Below are 18,029 nucleotides of genomic sequence, written 5' to 3'. Positions count from 1 at the left end.
GCCTAACTAGGTTTAGCAGGGTTAAGCCTCAGCCATCTCTTTGTTTCCAGCGGAGCACATGCGTAGAAAATGTTACACGAAGTAAATTCTAATTTTTCGCCAGTATTGATAGACCGCAAATGAGGAGCGAAGAAGGGTTGCAGCTTGAGTTAATATGAGCTCTTTCTGCCCACTCGCTACGTAGCTCAGCGTAACTTTTAGAAATGAACTGCGTAATTGAAAACAGCGTAATTACGTAATCAGTCAGTAGTAGGACGTAATCAGTCAGTAGCTGAGAACGAAACTTTCGCCTCACCGTAGACTCTCACCTCTTAGATCACCGTAGACTTATCCCAAATGCTATAGCACTGTAAACCAAATCGCACCCTTAAAGGTGCATTTCTCTGTGTCTATAACTCACACCCTATAGAAGGGGCGCATTGAATACTGATGCACCTTTTTAATGGGTGCGGTGCTGCTTTCTGCGCCAAAATAAAAGGGGCATTAGTACTTCAGTGCACCTCTTCCGGAGGGTGTGAGATATAGACACAAAGTGCACCTTTAAGGGTGTGATTTGGTTTACAGTGTACAGCGCGTTGACCAGAGCGCCTAAGTGCACCGCGAACAGCGCCACCAAAATCCGTGGATAAAAAATTACTGCTCCGCGATACGAACGTGGCCTTGACTAAGAAAAGAGTCGCATGCCTTTTTGTTTTGTTTTTTGTTTTCTTTTTTTTTAACTTGTTCCCTCGGCTGTTAGGCTCTGTCACGCGATAGCGTTGCCACGTATGCACAGCGGGTTTCGTGCAGATCAGCTGCACCGATTTCTCGCACAAGCGGGCATGCAAGTGCGCTCCTTTGAAACTTTGGGAGGTCGGTGGCAGTCTTACGCACAGGATAACTATGATTCACCACTATGGGCTCAGTATCCTGAGCGTAGCATATGATTATGATTCAGCCGTCCTACTCGCATAGCACCTGCTTATGACGCCAGTATCATATGCATAGCACCTGTTAATTAATATGCCTAGTGTTGGATACACAGAAAATGATTATGATTCATCCATGTTTTTCCAGTACCATATACATGCCATATAATTATGATTCACCCATATATACCCAGATTTATGCGTAGCGAACACTTTCGAAATTCTTGAACATAGCCAGTTCAAAATAAAACTAAATTATTTGCGGAAACAAACTTTTAGCGACGGCGACCACAGTTTACCGCAGCACTCTTTTTATTTATACGAGCAATTAAGTAAAACCACTAATTCACGTTTAATTTTTGCAGTTGGGCGGTTAACAGTATTCGCACTGTCCTCAGCATTTCATGTAAAGCTTGAAAATGAATTCCAGAATATTTTCTAGTCGTAGTCCCAAGTCCAAAAGATAGGGATGAAAGTGACGACAAATTGCCTGCTGTTTCCGCAAGCGCTCTATGATGTTAAAATATAAATTAGAATAAAACGATCATCGTAGATAATGAATACGATGGCGACTCAGCGTAATGTAGTGTTGTAAGATAGCGCTCAATATATAAAAACTTATTGGAACAGGCTGGCTCGGCATCAAAAAGTCTTCCTACACTAGTTGAAAGTTCGATAACTTTGAAAAAATATTGTAATATTTTTTTTTATTGTGCAAGGCTGGAACGATTGCGGGAATTAGTGCAATTTGGATTGGAGCAGGCATATTGAGCTTAATTGCTGTTTGCCTTCTCTTTCGTGACAAAGCGCCTCCTAAACGTCTCTGTACCAAACCAGACCTGACGCAAACGTGTTGCAATAGAAGGGTAGCGTTTGCTAAATGTGGAACAGAGAGAAACCCAGCGTCAAGGACAAAAATATATCGAGGAAATGCAATCGTGTTGGTTCATTGGCTGCAACCTAGTCAGATGCCCTATCACTACTGCGCAAATGCGCCATTGGGCAGCAAGACGGCTATGAAAACACAGCGTCACTACGCGAACATAATATGCTGATTATTCTCCATATTTTAAGCATCCGTGCATACTCTCCACATTTATGTTAACCGTGCGTGGTGGCAGCCATTATTACAAGCTTTTTGATAGCCTGCAGTACTTTACGTACCACATTTATGGCATAGAATTCTGGAAAATTCGCCCTCTCATATAACGCTATTATGGCGTGCATTATGATGGCCGTTTACTACCACGAAAGTGAATTTTATACACAGTGTCCCTGCACCGATTCTAAGCAAAGGTTAATAAGAACATACCTTTACACAGGTTTAAACGCGCCTCCATGCAGTGGGCATTCAAATAGGCATTTTTACGTGCGTAAAAATTACGTTAAATGGTAAAAACTATTTATGCTAAGTAAACTTTTGCGGAAAGCTACGACGTTATCATAATGGGACACAAAAGAGGTGGCAAAAGGTACAGGTAATAACAGCGACAAGACAGGGATGATAACTGGTCGACGTTCAGTATGTTGCCCTACACATGGGAAAAGGAACAAAAGGAGATAGATAAGTAAAGGCTGATACGAGAAATCAATTTTGCATGTATCCGTAGGGCATTGCTCTGACAGTACACAGGTCGTACATTAGAAATTAAGAGCGTTTGGAAGTTAAGAGCATCATTCACGCTTTCACAGGTTTCCTTTCAAATGAAGGCTCTTAGTTTAAGGCCCCAGGATAAGGGTACACAACCCTCTTCTCTTAATTCAATTCACTTCATGCTCCTTTGTGTTGCGGGCTTCGGCACTCATTAAGGCGAAGTATCTGCTGGCGGAAACATATTTATACTCACTTCTTTCCTCACAAAATATGGGGCCACCGACGACAAGCGTGGACAAATATATTATTTTTTTAATGCGAAAGTATCCCTAGCCTCATTAGACGAAATTCAATAGGCGACCGTCTCTGCTGTGGTATAAAGGATAGTTGATGCCGAGATGAACTCAAAAAGATGCTTTATCACGCCGCCGTCGAACAGTACAAAGACAATGCATCTAGGTAACACGAGGCACGTGGTCGAGCTGTGCATACGCGTTGCAGTTAAGGTCAAGAACGTCCATCAGGTGACGCCGCTTCTGAAGGTAACGGCCCTTCAAGGTCAAATGCGGTGCAACATATGCTGCGGTAGCATCGGCTGCAGGAGGCAGCCGTCCTCGCAGGTACTCAGACACAAGGTACGCAGACACGAGGTACGCAGACATAAAAAAGGAAGAATGAAGCTCGTAATGCGGAGAGAGGTGCACTTGCAAAAAATACTTTCCCATTCATATGCCTAAGAAGTCTCAAATGTTTTTTACAGAATTTCTTCATTTCTCCTCTTTCTCACTGTTCCCAGAAAACTGCAACCCGTTATGCGGGTACCCCTCCCCTTTCCCTATTTAAAATAAACCACCATCATGCCCCCCTCCCCTCTCTCTCTCTCTCTCTCTCACACACACACACACACCTGTCTTCGCTGGAGATTGATAGAAACAGTTTTTACTTGATTTTACGTGCGCTTTCGGAATAAATCAATAATGCTGCCATTGCGATGCTCGTCGTAATCGAAAAAAAAAAACAAAAAGGCAATTCGATCGAAGAAACAATGTTAAATAGCAAACGATTGCAATAGCAATTTATTTATTTAATGCAGAATTTTTATTGCACAGCAACTGAACAGCAGAGTCAAAGTGCAAAAGTTACCTTTTACCAGAGTTGTCGTCTTGTTTTCTGACTGGGTGCGATTTGCAAGGATGAAATAATTTCATTGCATCAGGTGGACAGTTAACAACTCCGCAAAAAAGGCCTACCCAGTGGTAGTGGCAGTCAAGCTCGCGTTCGTCCACTGTCAGCCGCCGACCGGCTACAGACTGCTGGCGGTAATGTTGCTTTAAAAGACCTCTCTAATTTACTACCGTACCGGTGTCTCCTATCCATACCTATACGGCAAGGTTTGCATACAAAACTCGCCAGAGCGGAAACCCGATGGTGTAAAGTCGCGATTATCTGGCGCGGAGAGTGGCATCACGTACAACGTGACCAGGATACGGAAGATAACACAAATATTTTTAAGCCGCGGGTGAAATTCAAACCGGCAGCGGTGCTAATTCGCTGGCCGCTGCATTAGGCTACTGCACCATAGCCGCAGTCATCACGCACGTTAAACTGACTGTCTCTCTTGATGTGCGTGGACGTCGCAGCTCGCTCCAAAACGAACATCACGCGTACACTTGCACGTGGCCGCTTCATTGACAGACAACGTAAGCACCAAAAAAAGCTCCTCGAAGCGTAATGTTGCAGGCATGTAGAAAATCACGGCGGGGGGTAATATGAACCAACATGTTTGTTGGTTTAGAATAACTCCGTTAAATTATCGAATACTGTCGCATTGTGAACGAGTAATGAATGGTAAATGCGCGACTCCCCGCAGCGATGGCCCAGTGGTTAGGCACGTCTCTACTGATCCTGGAGATGATGTTTCAGAAACGAAAGGTGCCCGTGTCGAAAACAGGCGGTCGAAAACACCGCATGCCCTCTACCACTGCCTGCCTCATAGCCAATGTCGCCGAGGGATGTCACCGACTGCCAAATAGGTACGATTACGTGACCATGATTTTGGTCCTGACGACCGTGCGCAGTACGCGAATAACAGGTTTCGCATTTATTGAAGGACATAAATATGCTGCAGAGGATGCTTCGTTTTTGACGTGCGCAGGTGCATCGATCGCAAGTTGTGTACGACGCGGGCGTTCACATTTAACATATATATATATATATATATATATATATATATATATATATATATATATATATATATATATATATGACACACACACAAGAATACACAGGACCTGTGCGCTTTATCTTCAATCAAGTTGCAATGCACCATCTAGCCCAACTTCAAGTTTTGTTAAATTCCCAGCTTGCTTATAGGAAGTATTCAGAGACTTGGAATGGGAGCAGTTAGGGATAAGGGTAGATGGAGAATACCTCAGTAATCTGCGATTTGCTGATGACATTGCCTTGCTAAGCAACTCGGGGGATTAACTGCAAAAGAATGATTGATGACCTAGACAGGAAAAGTAGAAAGATAGGCTTGAAAATCAATATGCAAAAGACTAAGGTAATGTTCAACAGCCTCGGTGGGAACAGAAGTTTACGTTAGGTAGCGAAGCACTGGAAGTAGTAGGCGAATATGTCTACTTAGGACAGGTAGTAACCGCAGATCCGGACCATGTAAGGGAAATAACAAGGAGAATAACAGTGGGATGGGGCGCATATGGCAAGCACTCGCAGATTATGACTAGCAACTGACCGGTATCGCTCAAGAGGAAAGTATATAACAGTTGCATCTTACCTGTACTCACCTATGGGGCTGAAATGTGGAGGCTAACGAAGAGGGTTCTAAAGTTGAGGACAACTCGGAGGGCTATGGAACGAAAAATGGTAGGGATAACATTGAGAGATAGGAAGCGTGCAGAGTGGGTCAGAGAAATAACTCAAGTTACCGACATTCTAGTGGAAATGAAGAAGAAGAAATGGGCATGGGCAGGACATGTAGTGCGAAGAGAGGATAACCGATAGTCGCTTAGGGTAACAAACTGGATTCCAAGAGAAGGAAAGCGTAGCAGGGGGCGGCAGAAAGTTAGGTGGGCGGATGAGGTTAAGTTCGCGAGGGTCAAGTGGATGCAGCTAGCACAGGGCGGGGTTAATTGGAGAATTATGGGAGAGGCCTTCGCCCTGCAGTGGGTATAGTCAGGCTGATGACATCCAAGGCTGCAAAGTGTTTGTGCTCTGGGCCTATAGACTGCACGAGGGTGTTCTTCCAGTACACAGCGATATATGAACAGCAGATACAGCGCACTCTGACTGAGACAAGACCCTTCCGACAACTCTGGCGCTGACTCCGCTGGATTGATTTCGATAGCGTGACCTGAAAGCGTCGCTAAAACGGGTTGCGATTCTCGTAACTACACGGATATCCACGCCGCGCACAGGTAAGCCTCTCAGAGAGCCTGCTTTGTTCTGCTGTCGACAACCATACAAACCCGACTTTAGAAAACACGCCCTATCTCCCTAGCAAAGCCTAGAGTAATATATATTGGAAACCCCGAATAAACGCGATATATTCACTGGCGCTTATCTCAGCGCACTCATCGACTAGAAGGGACAGAAATTTGCAGATGAAAATTCGTCTTTGTCCAGAGAGGAATCTGTTGCGGTAGATTCTGCCTCACCTCTGTCATCTTGGTTAACCCAATTGTTAGACCACCTGGGTAAGTTGATGGTACCGGACTCTATTCCCACGCTACGAACTACGAAGCTTCTTTTATAAACGCTAAATTACGGTGTCCCCTTCTATCCCTATCGCTAGGTTCAGATATATGTGCTGATGAGTTATTGCGCCCTAACTGAAACTGCAACCGAACTAAAAGCACTAACTATAGCGTTCGTCCTGTGCCTTTTTGAACTATATACCTGTTTCACTCGCGCTCAGCCCTGTTCCAAATTATATCTGAACTTTTTGGAACTCATTCATAATGGACACAGCTGGCACTTGTCGAAAGAAATGTCTGCGAAAACAGATGTTTACGAAAAGCATTTTTGCGTATTTTGAAGAGGCAATATATCCCCTTCCCCTTTGCATTGTGAATAAGCCGCAATCTTCATTCTGCTGATCGCGCAGCGTATAAAGTTAAAGAAGCAGTGACGACAGCTCTATTACAAATTGATGTTAGCAAGATCAGAATGTACCGCAATTCGAAGTTGTTGTTTTTTGTGTTTTTTTTGTGTGTTTTTGTTTTTTTTTTTTGCCACTATGTATCAAACTCAGCTTTCCCCTAAAACGTCAGAAGTGGTGACGTAAACGCCTACTCCGCGACTGATGATCGATCTAGCAGGAGCTGAAATTAAAGCGAGGAGCAGGCCATAGCCGTCGCTTCGTTGCACTCGCTATAGGTATACACTTCCGGAGCACGACAACAAAGTTCTGGTGAATAATAGCAGCCCGCCCTTGGGTGACATCGCCCCTGCAGTGCGTGCGATGCTTTCTAAGGGAGGCGGCTCGACTAGCTCGATATTGGCAATGTCCGAGCGCCCAGGCGGCAGTTTCGGCAGAAATCATTACCGCAGTCGCTGCTTCGCCACCGCAGGAAGCAGTCCAAGTCTAGGTAGGGGCAGTGACAAAGGGGCGACTAACCGAGTGGGTGAATGTTGTAGGGCGTCGTGGATGAGTGTAGTTCGAGAGAGCCCCCCCCCCCCCCAAATTTTTCCTTGGAGGGCGTGGCATCGTCCTTTCCGTGCTCCTCTTTACCCAGTTCTCTTTAGTTTTGTTTGATAGATCTTCTTCCTGGTCTTTTATTCTCTCCTCCTTTCATTTTTGGCCTGTGCACAAGTTTTCAAAGGGTATGGCCCCGAGCATCATCATCATCATCAAAGTTACGGGTGTGTCCGCTGACATCGCCAAGCCATGACTGAAGAGTAAGAAGTGTTACGTACGGGAACTTTTAGATAGTAGTAAGGGGTGGGTCATGTATTTCGAGAAAAAAAGTATAGCGAAGAATGAGGACACATTGCCTGTTTTGCGTAGTTTCTTCTGTTGTCTTCGCTGCATGAAGCAACCGACCGGCCTTTCGTTCAAAGCTTCCTTAGGCGTTTTCCCCTTGGATGGCTTACTCGAAAGTAATCATCGCTGCTCCGTATGGCGCATGTGAAGCTGACGTACGCATTAAGCAACAAACTGATGCGCCAGATACCTTCGTGTCAAGCAAGAATTGCACGCGTGCTGAGACGACGTCAGAACAGCGAATACTGAGGAAATTAAATATTCTGAAACTCCTCTGAAAAATACGATGCTTACAAAAAAAAAAGCGAGACATCGGTTACACTGCCTAACCAACAGCTTAGGCGATTGTAATTTTAACGCTTCAGAAAAATATCGAAAAAGGCGCAGTGCATTTACGCGAACGCGGTTGGCCAGCATGTCAATACATATTCCAGCATGGCAATACCGTCATCAGCTTTCATCTGTCTACCTCGCTCAAAAGGAAATATTTCTAACTGTCGTATAAGCCTCCCAACTGTTAACAATGTTTACGGTAAAACAGCTATTATTTAACCGGCAGCCATGATATAGAACACTTTTCCTAAGGGCGATCTTTAACCTCTGAATTAAAACCTTCTTTCGCCGTAACCAATACGCGTACGTGACTCAGTTGTAAACGATTATTGTCATACTTGTATATCACCATTTTTTCCCACATGTTGCATAATTTATTGCGTTTCTCGTTTCCTGATATCTATGTACTTACTATAAAACGTTGTTATACATGAAAACAATGTAAAATGTCCAATGTCTCGCTCTAGCTTTTGTATTTACAGCAGGAGCCCAAATCTAGTTTAGAAGACCAAAAAGATGCTCGCGTATTTTTCTTTACCACTGATTCGAAATAAATTGTATTTTATTTCACTTGATTTGAATGTAGCGCGAACAATTTTTCCTTCCACAGTTAGCTGCGTTGTCCTCAATTTAAGTGGGATCCTTTGCCCTATTTACTTTAACCCGACTGCGGGGTCGAGTTGAGGGGTTCAGTTGAGTGGATCCACTGAACCCTACCGAGTTTACTTGAATGCGACCCGATGAGCCTAGACGAGCGGGAGCCTTAGAAGAGCGGCGATTACGGCGGCGCCTCGCGTCGAAACGAATGACTAGCAAATGGTACCCGCTTCCGGTTCTTTCCCCCAGCTATAGACCTTTGCATCGGGCGAGGAGGTTCTCGAAACGCCTCCTCTCTGAACTGTTGCAAACCGGTTCTGCTGCCGCCTCCACCGTGTTGACGTCATGCGCACACAACAGCCCAGCGAGCAATATGGTGACGCCCAGGAGGCCCTCGTTGCAAAGGTCTATACCCCAGCACATCCCTCATATTTTCCATACTGTTCTCCTCTCCCACTGTTCCCCGACTCGACTCGACCGCGTTTACATGCTTCCTGCAGATGGGTTGAACAAATCAATCCACCCCATGCGGCGGAGTTGGATCGGCTCGATGCCATTTGCATGAACCCAGAACAGGTTCTCGACCAGATAACTCAACTCAACCCGGCGGGCCCCTGTCGGGTCCATGTAAACGGCGCTCTTGTCGTTAGCCTCCACTTTTATGCCTCATACGTGAGCGCAGGTAAGATGCTATTAAATACTCCTTTCTAGAGTGACACTGAAAACTGTCCTTCTTGATCCCAAGTACTTGCTCAATGCGCTTCACCCTGTTCCATTTAATTAACTTTCACCATCTGCCCGAGATGTATTCCTTGGCCATTTTCAGCGCCTCGCTGCATGCCTATCGTAAAGGCATATTACTTTCTTTTCCGGCATATTAACTTTCAGACCCACTGTTCTGCTTTGCATGTGTATGTCGTAGTCCCGAGTTATTAGCAAATCCAAAGTATCAGCTGATCGGATGGAACAACAGCGCTGCAAACATGGACTGAAATGGGACAACCGCCTTTCATCATAAATATATACTAACTTGCCCAACTTTCTTACTATTCTTCATTATCTCTTATTCCTAGCTGTTACCACTCCAGGTGTCTGAGTACGTTCTGTGAACATGCGCTGAGCAGCACTGAAGAAATCGCGTCTCCCTGCCTCACGCCTTTCCTTGTAAGTATTTATTACCTCTCCTGTATTTTTACATACGGCTCTGCTACAGCCTAGTCCAAAGTCCGAACCATAAGGACGTAATTTCGGCTTAGCTATAAGTAAAGAAAGCGTTTGTGTAAAATTGCTTTGTAGTACAGCTGGCCACATCTGCATTTCGCATGTACAATAAGGGCATCCCGATGCCGGCTCTGGCGTTGTTACCTGAGGAAAAACAAAAGGTGTACGCTTGAGCGATCTGCATCGACTATAACCTCTTTTCGCCCCTTTGAGGACGTTATTGAGCCAAGAACTGACTTGGTTGACACAAACACAACATTCATTTGCACAGCACTGGCAGTGTATAGAGTTGGGCGATCTTGTGACTAGAAACGTTTGATGTGGCGACAATGTGCACAGATCTTGGGGCGTCATTTGCAAGGCGGATCGTCCAAAGCCACACCGTTCACACGCACAGGAGGCAATGCGACCTTCGAGGAAAAGCAGTGTGCACATCGCTATCGCAGCACGGAAGCATTATATTTGTTCGACTGTACCAGAAACCGGTCACGGCAGACCAGTTTCCATCTTCCTGCGAGAAGTTGTTTCCCTGTCTGGCTGATACGGTCGGTGCTGAGAGACAAAAGAGAGCAAAGTAATTCAGGCAACAAACTCGAATCCCAGCGAAAGTGAACGGGAAGGAACAACTTTGGTGGGATGCGAATTTCAGAGAGCCATGCATAACCGACGGCTCATTAGGGTATAGCGTGCCGAATTCCGACGGAAGGCAAACAACGCAAAGATCAGTAAAGAGTAGTAGGACGTATGTGACGCAGCAGGTTGAGGCTCTTGAGCTGCACTGAACATAGTTAGAATTGGCAGTGATGACCTCTCGTCGACGTTTCCTGAGTAACATCACTGCGTATTCAACGCTGAGAGGGCACACGATAAAGCAACTTCCCTAAACGGCGCGTACGGACGTTCGGTATACGTCGTCTCTTGCAGTTTCCGCTCAAAGAATTCGCTTTGCAAACAGCTGGACAAGATACATCTACCCCGGCCTCCTCCCCTCCTCAAATACACTCTCGCAATACGCACCTCGTTATGGAACTTCCGTTGAACAATAAATCAAAAAGGCCATATAAACGCGCGCAGAATCGTTGATACGGCAAAAGAGCGCCCGCAATCTGAAACCGAAATATTGTTGCACAGTGACTCTTTGAGTCAGGTGACTACGTAAAACATTTTTTCATATATGCACTCAGGCGCTAGCGCGCTCGCTACCCGGAATGCGACGTATGTCCAGCCGTGGTCTGCAAAGGGCGTTTTATTACTAAATGTATGAAAAAAAGATTTGGCGCTCATCGCGAATGTGCAAAATGAGCATTCTTTCAGTTCAGGGGAAATAGACTAACCTCGCAAGATTAGTTGTTGAATTTGCGGTCTGGGAGCACGTCGTTTAACGAGAGGATTCCGCTTGATACGAACTGAGCCTGTGCGCTGTTCTATCCCCAGTGCTGCCAGTTGTCCACCGTACAAACGAGTTTCCTTTTGACCGGCTTCTCTGGAGTGAAATGCTTAGGGGGGGAAAAATTGTCTTTTGAACCCACTAGATTATTCGAGCCATGTCGCTTCGTAGCCACAGCTCCAAAGAGGCATTAGAATCAAGCGATCAAATCTTGTGAGCATCTTTTGTTTGTCAACATCAAAAGCGTAGGTGGTTGTATACCGAAGTTGAGGACAATGCAATAAAACTTTCCACATTATAAATAATGTCCCTACCATTTTTTTTTTTTAATAACAGGTGGACATACTAGGTGCCTATAAATTCTCATTGAATGGCAAGCGAGGTTGGGAATGCCCTAGAGAAATGCTGTCGTTCTGTTTAGTTTTTATTTCACACATTCTCCCAAGAACGTGTTTTCTACGAGCCGAATAAATTTCGCACATGCCCACTTTTACGGGTTCTCTAGCCCCGTTCGGGCATTTAGGGTAGTTGGGTGAGCGTGAAATTTTTAGAACAGCAAGAAAAATGAAAGTTGAGTAGGTCAGGAGGAAAAGTGGATCAAAAATGAAGAATGAGTTATCCAAGCGAAGACATTCTCAAAATCCAGCGCAAAGAGGGTCATTGCGCTTGCATCGCCCTTTCCTCAGCGCACTGCTTTATCCTCTGTGCTAATCCCACGTACCGCCACATATTCAGTATTTAAAACCAGCTCCTCTCTCAAGGTAGGTTGTTCGTCACTTACTCTGTCCTGGTACACTTTACCTGAGCTACAAAAGTCGCATAATTCGTCTGTCAACCATGAAATTATGCTTTCGCGAGTTAAATAAAAACATTACTAACATAAACAGTGAGAGGCTTTGCTTTCCAGGTAGTCTCTTACTGTAAAAAGTGCGAAATAATTGCAGCAACCAAACAGTCTCGTTTGATTGCGTTTTCATTTTGCAACAATCTGGCTTTAATAATGCATGTTTCATCGAGATTAAGTGTTATCATTTCGTTTTAATACCGCTTCTATTCGACTAGTAACTGCTATATATCCATCCCTCTCAATTCTGCTGGCCTTATTACCAGTATTTTGCACCTTATATGGGTCATCGGGCGGTTCGAGAGCATTTGATCTTGTTCTTTTCATCGTGACAGGCCTCCTCTTGCCGAAACGATACGTGACCACGTGTTACACTCTACATGGGGGAAACAAACTTCGTGAAAATTTTTGTTAAAACGTAACGACCTCGGATTTTTACATCTCCACCCTCCATTTCAAGCTCACAGTGCAACCGGTGTGTATCGCATCAAAAATCTCATTCCAACTGTATATGAACCGTTCACTTACTGTCCTCATAATGCAACGTCACTTGTCAGCTGCGACCTCAATGAAATTACAGTCAGGAAAGTCAGCTGCACTGCGTGTGAAAAACAACTGCTTCATTGCAAGCAACGTGATAGCTATGTGTCCTTGGAGCGCAGAACTGCGAGAGTTCAAAGTAAAAAGGAATAAAATTTCCATATATAATCAAACTCGTAAATAAAATTGAAATTCCGGTGCGATCATGCGGCTGGATTCCCAGAAGAGTCGTGCCGCGAACGTTAATCTGAAAAGCTTATCAATGCATAGCTCCTTACTGATACCAAATGAGTCAAGCACTGTGCCCTTGTACCGTGTTGAAGCAATGTCACGTCGATGTGGGGCTTATGCCGGTGTGTGTTTCTCGGGAATTTCCCTTCGTTGAGAAGGAATTTTGAGTTTGGCTCAGAACTATTACGAATTCCAACAATGGTCTGTCGTGGAAGGCGCTATGCTACCTCTGGGAATAATGGTTTGGAATTAAACAATGTCTTCGGCAACTGTTCAAGACATGCCAGCCGTCAAAAACAGCGCCTAAAGGCTAAACTGGCATCCTCAACGTATACTACACGTCTTAACGAGTCGTTACTATACGGAGCTCAGAATTAAGTCGAAAAAATGTAATAACCATAGTAAAATGTTTCCCAACACGTTATATCCAATGACGACTATAAAAGAAAGCGCCGCTCACGCGAAACACTGGAATTTCCGCAATAATCGTTGGTTTGATTTGGTTTACGGAGTTTAAAGTCCCAAAAAAAGGCTCGGATTATGAAGGATGCCGTAGTGGAGGGGCTAAGGAAATTTCCTTCATCTCGGTTGTTGACGTTAATGCGGCCACTAGCGCTCGCTGATCGCTCGGCACACAAGTATACCTTGCGTTTCGCCCTCATAGAAAAGCGGCCGCCACGGCCGGGACCTTATCCGCGTCAGCGGGATCAACAGCTGAGCGCTTTCACCAGTGAGATATCCCGGCAGGGCGCACCCTCACTTACATTTTGGCAGAAACTTTCGAGCGCGCCCACCTTATCCCGGTTTGGAAAAAGAACAATCTCTGGCACCGTAAAGTAGACAGTGCGAGTATCCTTCAACGTCGCTAAAGTTTCGCGTCTAGAAAATAGAGCAGTGATGCATTCGCAAACATGTTGAGCGCATACAGAAAGCCAAGTAGTACTCACGCGTCGCGTCACTGACGATCCCGTTGGGCACATCCAGCGCCAAGTTCTCGTAACACCTCGGCACCAAGTCGCCCTCCAACTTGGACACGTTGAGAAGCACCGGCCCCGAATCCATGTTCCTCTCTCAGCGGGCGGGGACTCGCAGCCTTCCCGCGAAAGCAACAGGGCAGAGAAAGGCGGCACTTGTCCGCCGATCCACAATCACATTCACGACCACACACTGACGCGAAACGCCTTTTCAAACCACAGAAATCCCCGCAAAACTGCTTCTCGAGGTCAGTGTTCTTGCGGCTTCTCGACGTGCCGAGCACACCTGGCACGAACGGCGGCCGCCTCTGGCGGCGGAGAACAACAAGCAAGAATTGCGGTTTCGGGGGCTGCTGTGTGGGGTTTCGCCGGGTCTTCTGGATGCTGCGGCGAAGGGTTGCAGGCAGGAAAAGGATGAGAGTATAAAGACGAGATATTGCGTTCCCTTCCTCACTTATTCACAGAATGACGAAGTCTTGCGCCCCTTGCCGACTCTACGCACGGCGGCTGAGGATGTCTTCTTCAGGCATCAGTTGCAGCCGCCCGTCCGTCCGGCCGGCCGGTCTGCGAGGCTTTCGGAGACGGTCCTGCTAAGCGAGGACTTTCCCGGAGGAGAGAGCGAGCGCCTAAAGAGGCGGCAGCGTGGTCTGCGAGGGAAAGTTGATCGCGGACAGCAGCCCACGCTGCTGGCCTGCTCCAGGTATTCCCTTCTCGCCAGTCGTCACGAGGGCGTTGAGCGGGAGAGTTGCAGAGGGCAGCGACACACGCGGCCGTCGTTGCTGCCTCTGTTAACGGGAAAGGAGTGAACCGACAGGTGCTCCTCTCAAAGGCCACAACCCGTCTAGCTCGGGGGCAAAACGTGGCGCTGCCCTCGTTGTTTCCTTCGAGCCAGGGGGCGCCTCGTAACGAGGCGTACCAGGGGCTTTAAGGCGTACTGAAATATAGACAGAGGGAGAAAAGTAAATAAAGATTACGAAGCGCCCACCCGTCGTTTCCTCTTGATCCTGGACGGTGGCAGACACTTACCGGGGAAAGAAGAGGGAGCGCGTGGATGCGTGGATGCAACGAGAGAAAAAATCGCCGCCCCACCTCAACAGGTTTCTGTCCTTTCTCTTCGTTTGTTGACCGGCGAGAAATGGCCAAACAGCAGTCGGAGGAGGAACGAGTTGGAGCGAGCGTGCGCAAGGTCGTCAGAGCGGCACGTGTGTGCGATTCTAATGGCTTCACACGCCTTGTTTTCCCAGCGCGTGCTGCTGTCGACTTGGAGCAGCCTTACCCGCTGCCGAAGGTATGCACTATTCGACAGTTTGCGAATCAGACTCTCCGAGATAGATCATCCAATCATCTGGTGTCGTCGGGAAGCGCCATCGAATCGGTGCTTACTCTCGTTAAAAAAAGAAAATAATAATAATAATACTATTGAGGCTTTTCGATGTTCACGCAAACGCTCTCTTTCTGAGCGCGAACTTCTCTATCCGGCAAAGTTCCAACCTCTCAATTAACAAAAAGGTTTACAAGGCAACGTCGGCGTTCTCCCAGCCATGCCCTACAATGCTGACCTTTCTTCTTATATCCGAGCCGTATACGGTGAAGTCGGTGCGATCCAGCTCATGTCGTTTCGTCAGGTTGTAGATGCAGCGCTCGGCAAGTCATCATCGTTAGAAGTATCCGCTGCAAATGCACTGTATCGCTCGGCACGAGCTCCGCTTCAGCTGGCTCGAACAGGAAAGGCAATCGCGTACGACGCGTCAGTCATACGACTGTTCCCTCCCGCGTCCCGGACGCTACAGAAATACGAGAACAGCTTCCTACGCCTCCTCCCCCGACTGGCGAGCGAGACCGCGAAAAAATAACGCAGTGCAGGTTGGCTGCGATGCTGACAGAATGTCCCTGTCAGAGGAGAATACCTCTGAGCTCCAGGGCTCTGTACTTTCGACAGCGCCCGAAGTGGCTCCGGTCATCAGGTTGACGTACTGTCCGACCGCAAGGTCACATGAATCAAGCCCTGAAACGCTGGTTCAAGCGTAGGAAAAAGACTGGATTGCCACTCTTGGAAGCTCTCGCAAACCTCTGCAACTACTCTGAATGAGGTGCGTTTTATGGGCAAATTGTCAAAAGAAAAAAAAAAAAATAAAAGAGAGAGAGAGAGAGATAATAAGACGCTACCTGGGCGCAATATGTTGCTTGTGCAGTTGATTTCCAGACATTCTAAGATGTGCTGCGCTGGAAGTATAAGGACGAATAAATAAATAAAAGACATAACTAAGCAACACACAAAAGAAAGGACAACAACGAGATAGGCGCGTTTTCTTATTACAGGACCGGCGCGCACTGACAACTGAAGTTTATTCAGACAAGGGGTGCATGATAACGAGTCCATGCACACGCTCAGTTAAAAGTATTCAAGCAAACCCATTGCCACCGGCTATGTCACAACCGCAAGCGCCTACACTTCTTTATTCTACTCACCCATTAGCATGACCGCTCACGAACTTGTAATCACAGGACTCCCGTATATCAACAGCTTACATCATTTCCTTTTCTTTTTGTAAAGTAGTAGTTCTTTCAAAGCAAGGTGTTGATTTGCGCGTTTTCTGGGGGGGGGGGGGGGGGGGGGGGGACTTTCCGGAATCCGCAAATTTTATCTAGATTATTGCTACGTTCTCTTCCCCTTGCGTTCAAACACCTACCATTTTGTCAATCTAACCGCTGTGGAATGATAAAGGAATACTATAAACGACACCTGCACGTTCCACAAATTATTTTTTGCGTATGTGCGTGTGTGTGCAATTTCACGTGTTTTAGTTTTTATCTTCATATCCTTATTCCTTTTATGGCGCAGGGTCATCATTTTCCTGAGTGCGGTAAACACCAAAGGAAGTACTTACCTACTTGCTGCGTTGTTGTTGTTGTTTTTTTTCGTTTTTTTGTTTTCAATAATGAGAAATATTGTGTACGTATGGAATGATGACCGCATCAGTTGCCTGTCTGCACTCTTCCTTCGCTCCGTTCCTTTGTTATCAAGCAGCCTCTGTAAGCTTTTTTTCTTCTTCTTTACTTCAGTTATAAGCGCGTCAGGATATCCATTAATCCTTAGCTTAACAACTTGTCTGTTCATGCTTCGCTCTACTTTATAAGAACATAAATTATTAACACACTGCGATAAACGGTAGTATGCTAGACTTTCTTAACTAGTTTTGAAAGCGCGGACGGATATCTCAACACGCTTTCCTCGCTTTGTTTTTGCCAGGAATGATTAACACGTGTTCTGCCCACTACTTTTTTCCTCTCTATGTCCAGGAACCTAAGCGCAGAATTCTGTGGAAGCTCTAACGCGAATTTCAGGCCGGCTAAAGGTCCAAAATACTGATTACAGTCAAGCGACCTTGGCTCGCAAAAGGGAAGTAAAACCAAGAAGCCACCAACAAGACTAAATGCATCCATTGCACGGTTTACATCACTATGTATAATTATTCAAAATGGTTGGCGTAATTCGAGCCGAATTTTACCACGAACTAAGATATTTTCAGCACGTTGTAACAAATTTTGTCAATGCAAAAGGAAAAAAAAAAAAAAATCCCTGCAGGGGGAGTTTTTGACCACCGTCAGTTTGTTTCACCCACTCGCAACCCCGTTCTAGCCAACGTGACATGAAATATGCTCCGCTGGGAATAACTAAGCCGAGCTACGATCAAAAGGCGTCAGCATATGGCTATGGTATAAAAACAGTATGACAGTATGCATAGCTTAACTTCGAATTTATTGATTTATTTAATACAGTTGTCCTGAGGCCGTCACACGGTGGTCACAATGCAATTACAGGATAGCAGTACTGCTATGCTCAAATCAGGCCATGCAAGGCGAGTATGCAAGAAATGACACAACTACAAATCGAGAAATAAAATATTCTCACTCAGAGCTACAGTCATAAAGCCTCCGACCTCTGCTCGGACTAATGTTTATAAACAAGGTCCGTTTACAAGGCTAGTGCTATTTCCTGATACCTAAGCCCTCATGACGTAGTTTACGTGTGGGGGCAATTCGACCGTGCTATACGGGACTTGGGCGTGACACCATCAATAGCAGAGTCATCATTGCGCATTAAAGGCTAATGCCGTCGCTGCTTGAGGAAATAACATGCGCGAGAGTTTCATTTACTGGAATAAAGTAAGCACAAAGGATAGGGTCAAAAAGGACGGGACAGCAAGAAAAGTGGGGAGGAAAGAAATCTTAACACTCTCACACAGGAAGAGGAAAAACGCCAGTGATATGAGCGACTCTCGACGGCAGCTCGTGTTGCCGGCAAAACCCCGGCAATTTGCATAGCGAACATGTCCGGGCGTGCAGTACATGTCGCAGGCAGCGGCTGAGATCAAGGCTAAACTTGGCACGTCG

At 46.0% G+C, this 18,029-nt stretch overlaps 1 protein-coding gene across 2 annotated transcripts in view; it reads right to left on the bottom strand.

The window, feature by feature from the left end:
• The window catches only part of LOC146185799 (ATP-binding cassette sub-family G member 1-like), a 64,622-nt gene extending 49,219 nt beyond the window's left edge, over positions 1-15,403 (bottom strand). The window contains exons 1-2 of one of the 2 annotated variants that reach the window (XM_084606737.1): positions 14,661-15,403; positions 13,608-14,568 (exon numbers count right to left, since the gene is read on the bottom strand). In XM_084606737.1, coding sequence (XP_084462863.1) covers positions 13,608-13,722 — 115 coding nt within the window. In that variant the 5' untranslated portion in view covers positions 13,723-14,568; positions 14,661-15,403. Of the gene's footprint in view, positions 1-13,607 lie in introns of both variants that reach the window. The other variant, XM_084606738.1, reaches the window with a different exon arrangement.
• Between the last annotated feature and the right edge of the window lie 2,626 nt (positions 15,404-18,029).

The sequence above is a fragment of the Amblyomma maculatum genome, chromosome 6 (genome assembly GCF_055883805.1).
Source record: "Amblyomma maculatum isolate TAMU_Amacu chromosome 6, ASM5588380v1, whole genome shotgun sequence".
Lineage (NCBI taxonomy): Eukaryota > Metazoa > Arthropoda > Arachnida > Ixodida > Ixodidae > Amblyomma > Amblyomma maculatum.
Note: the sequence above shows the minus strand (reverse complement) of the source record. Positions and strands in the feature narration are given on the sequence as shown.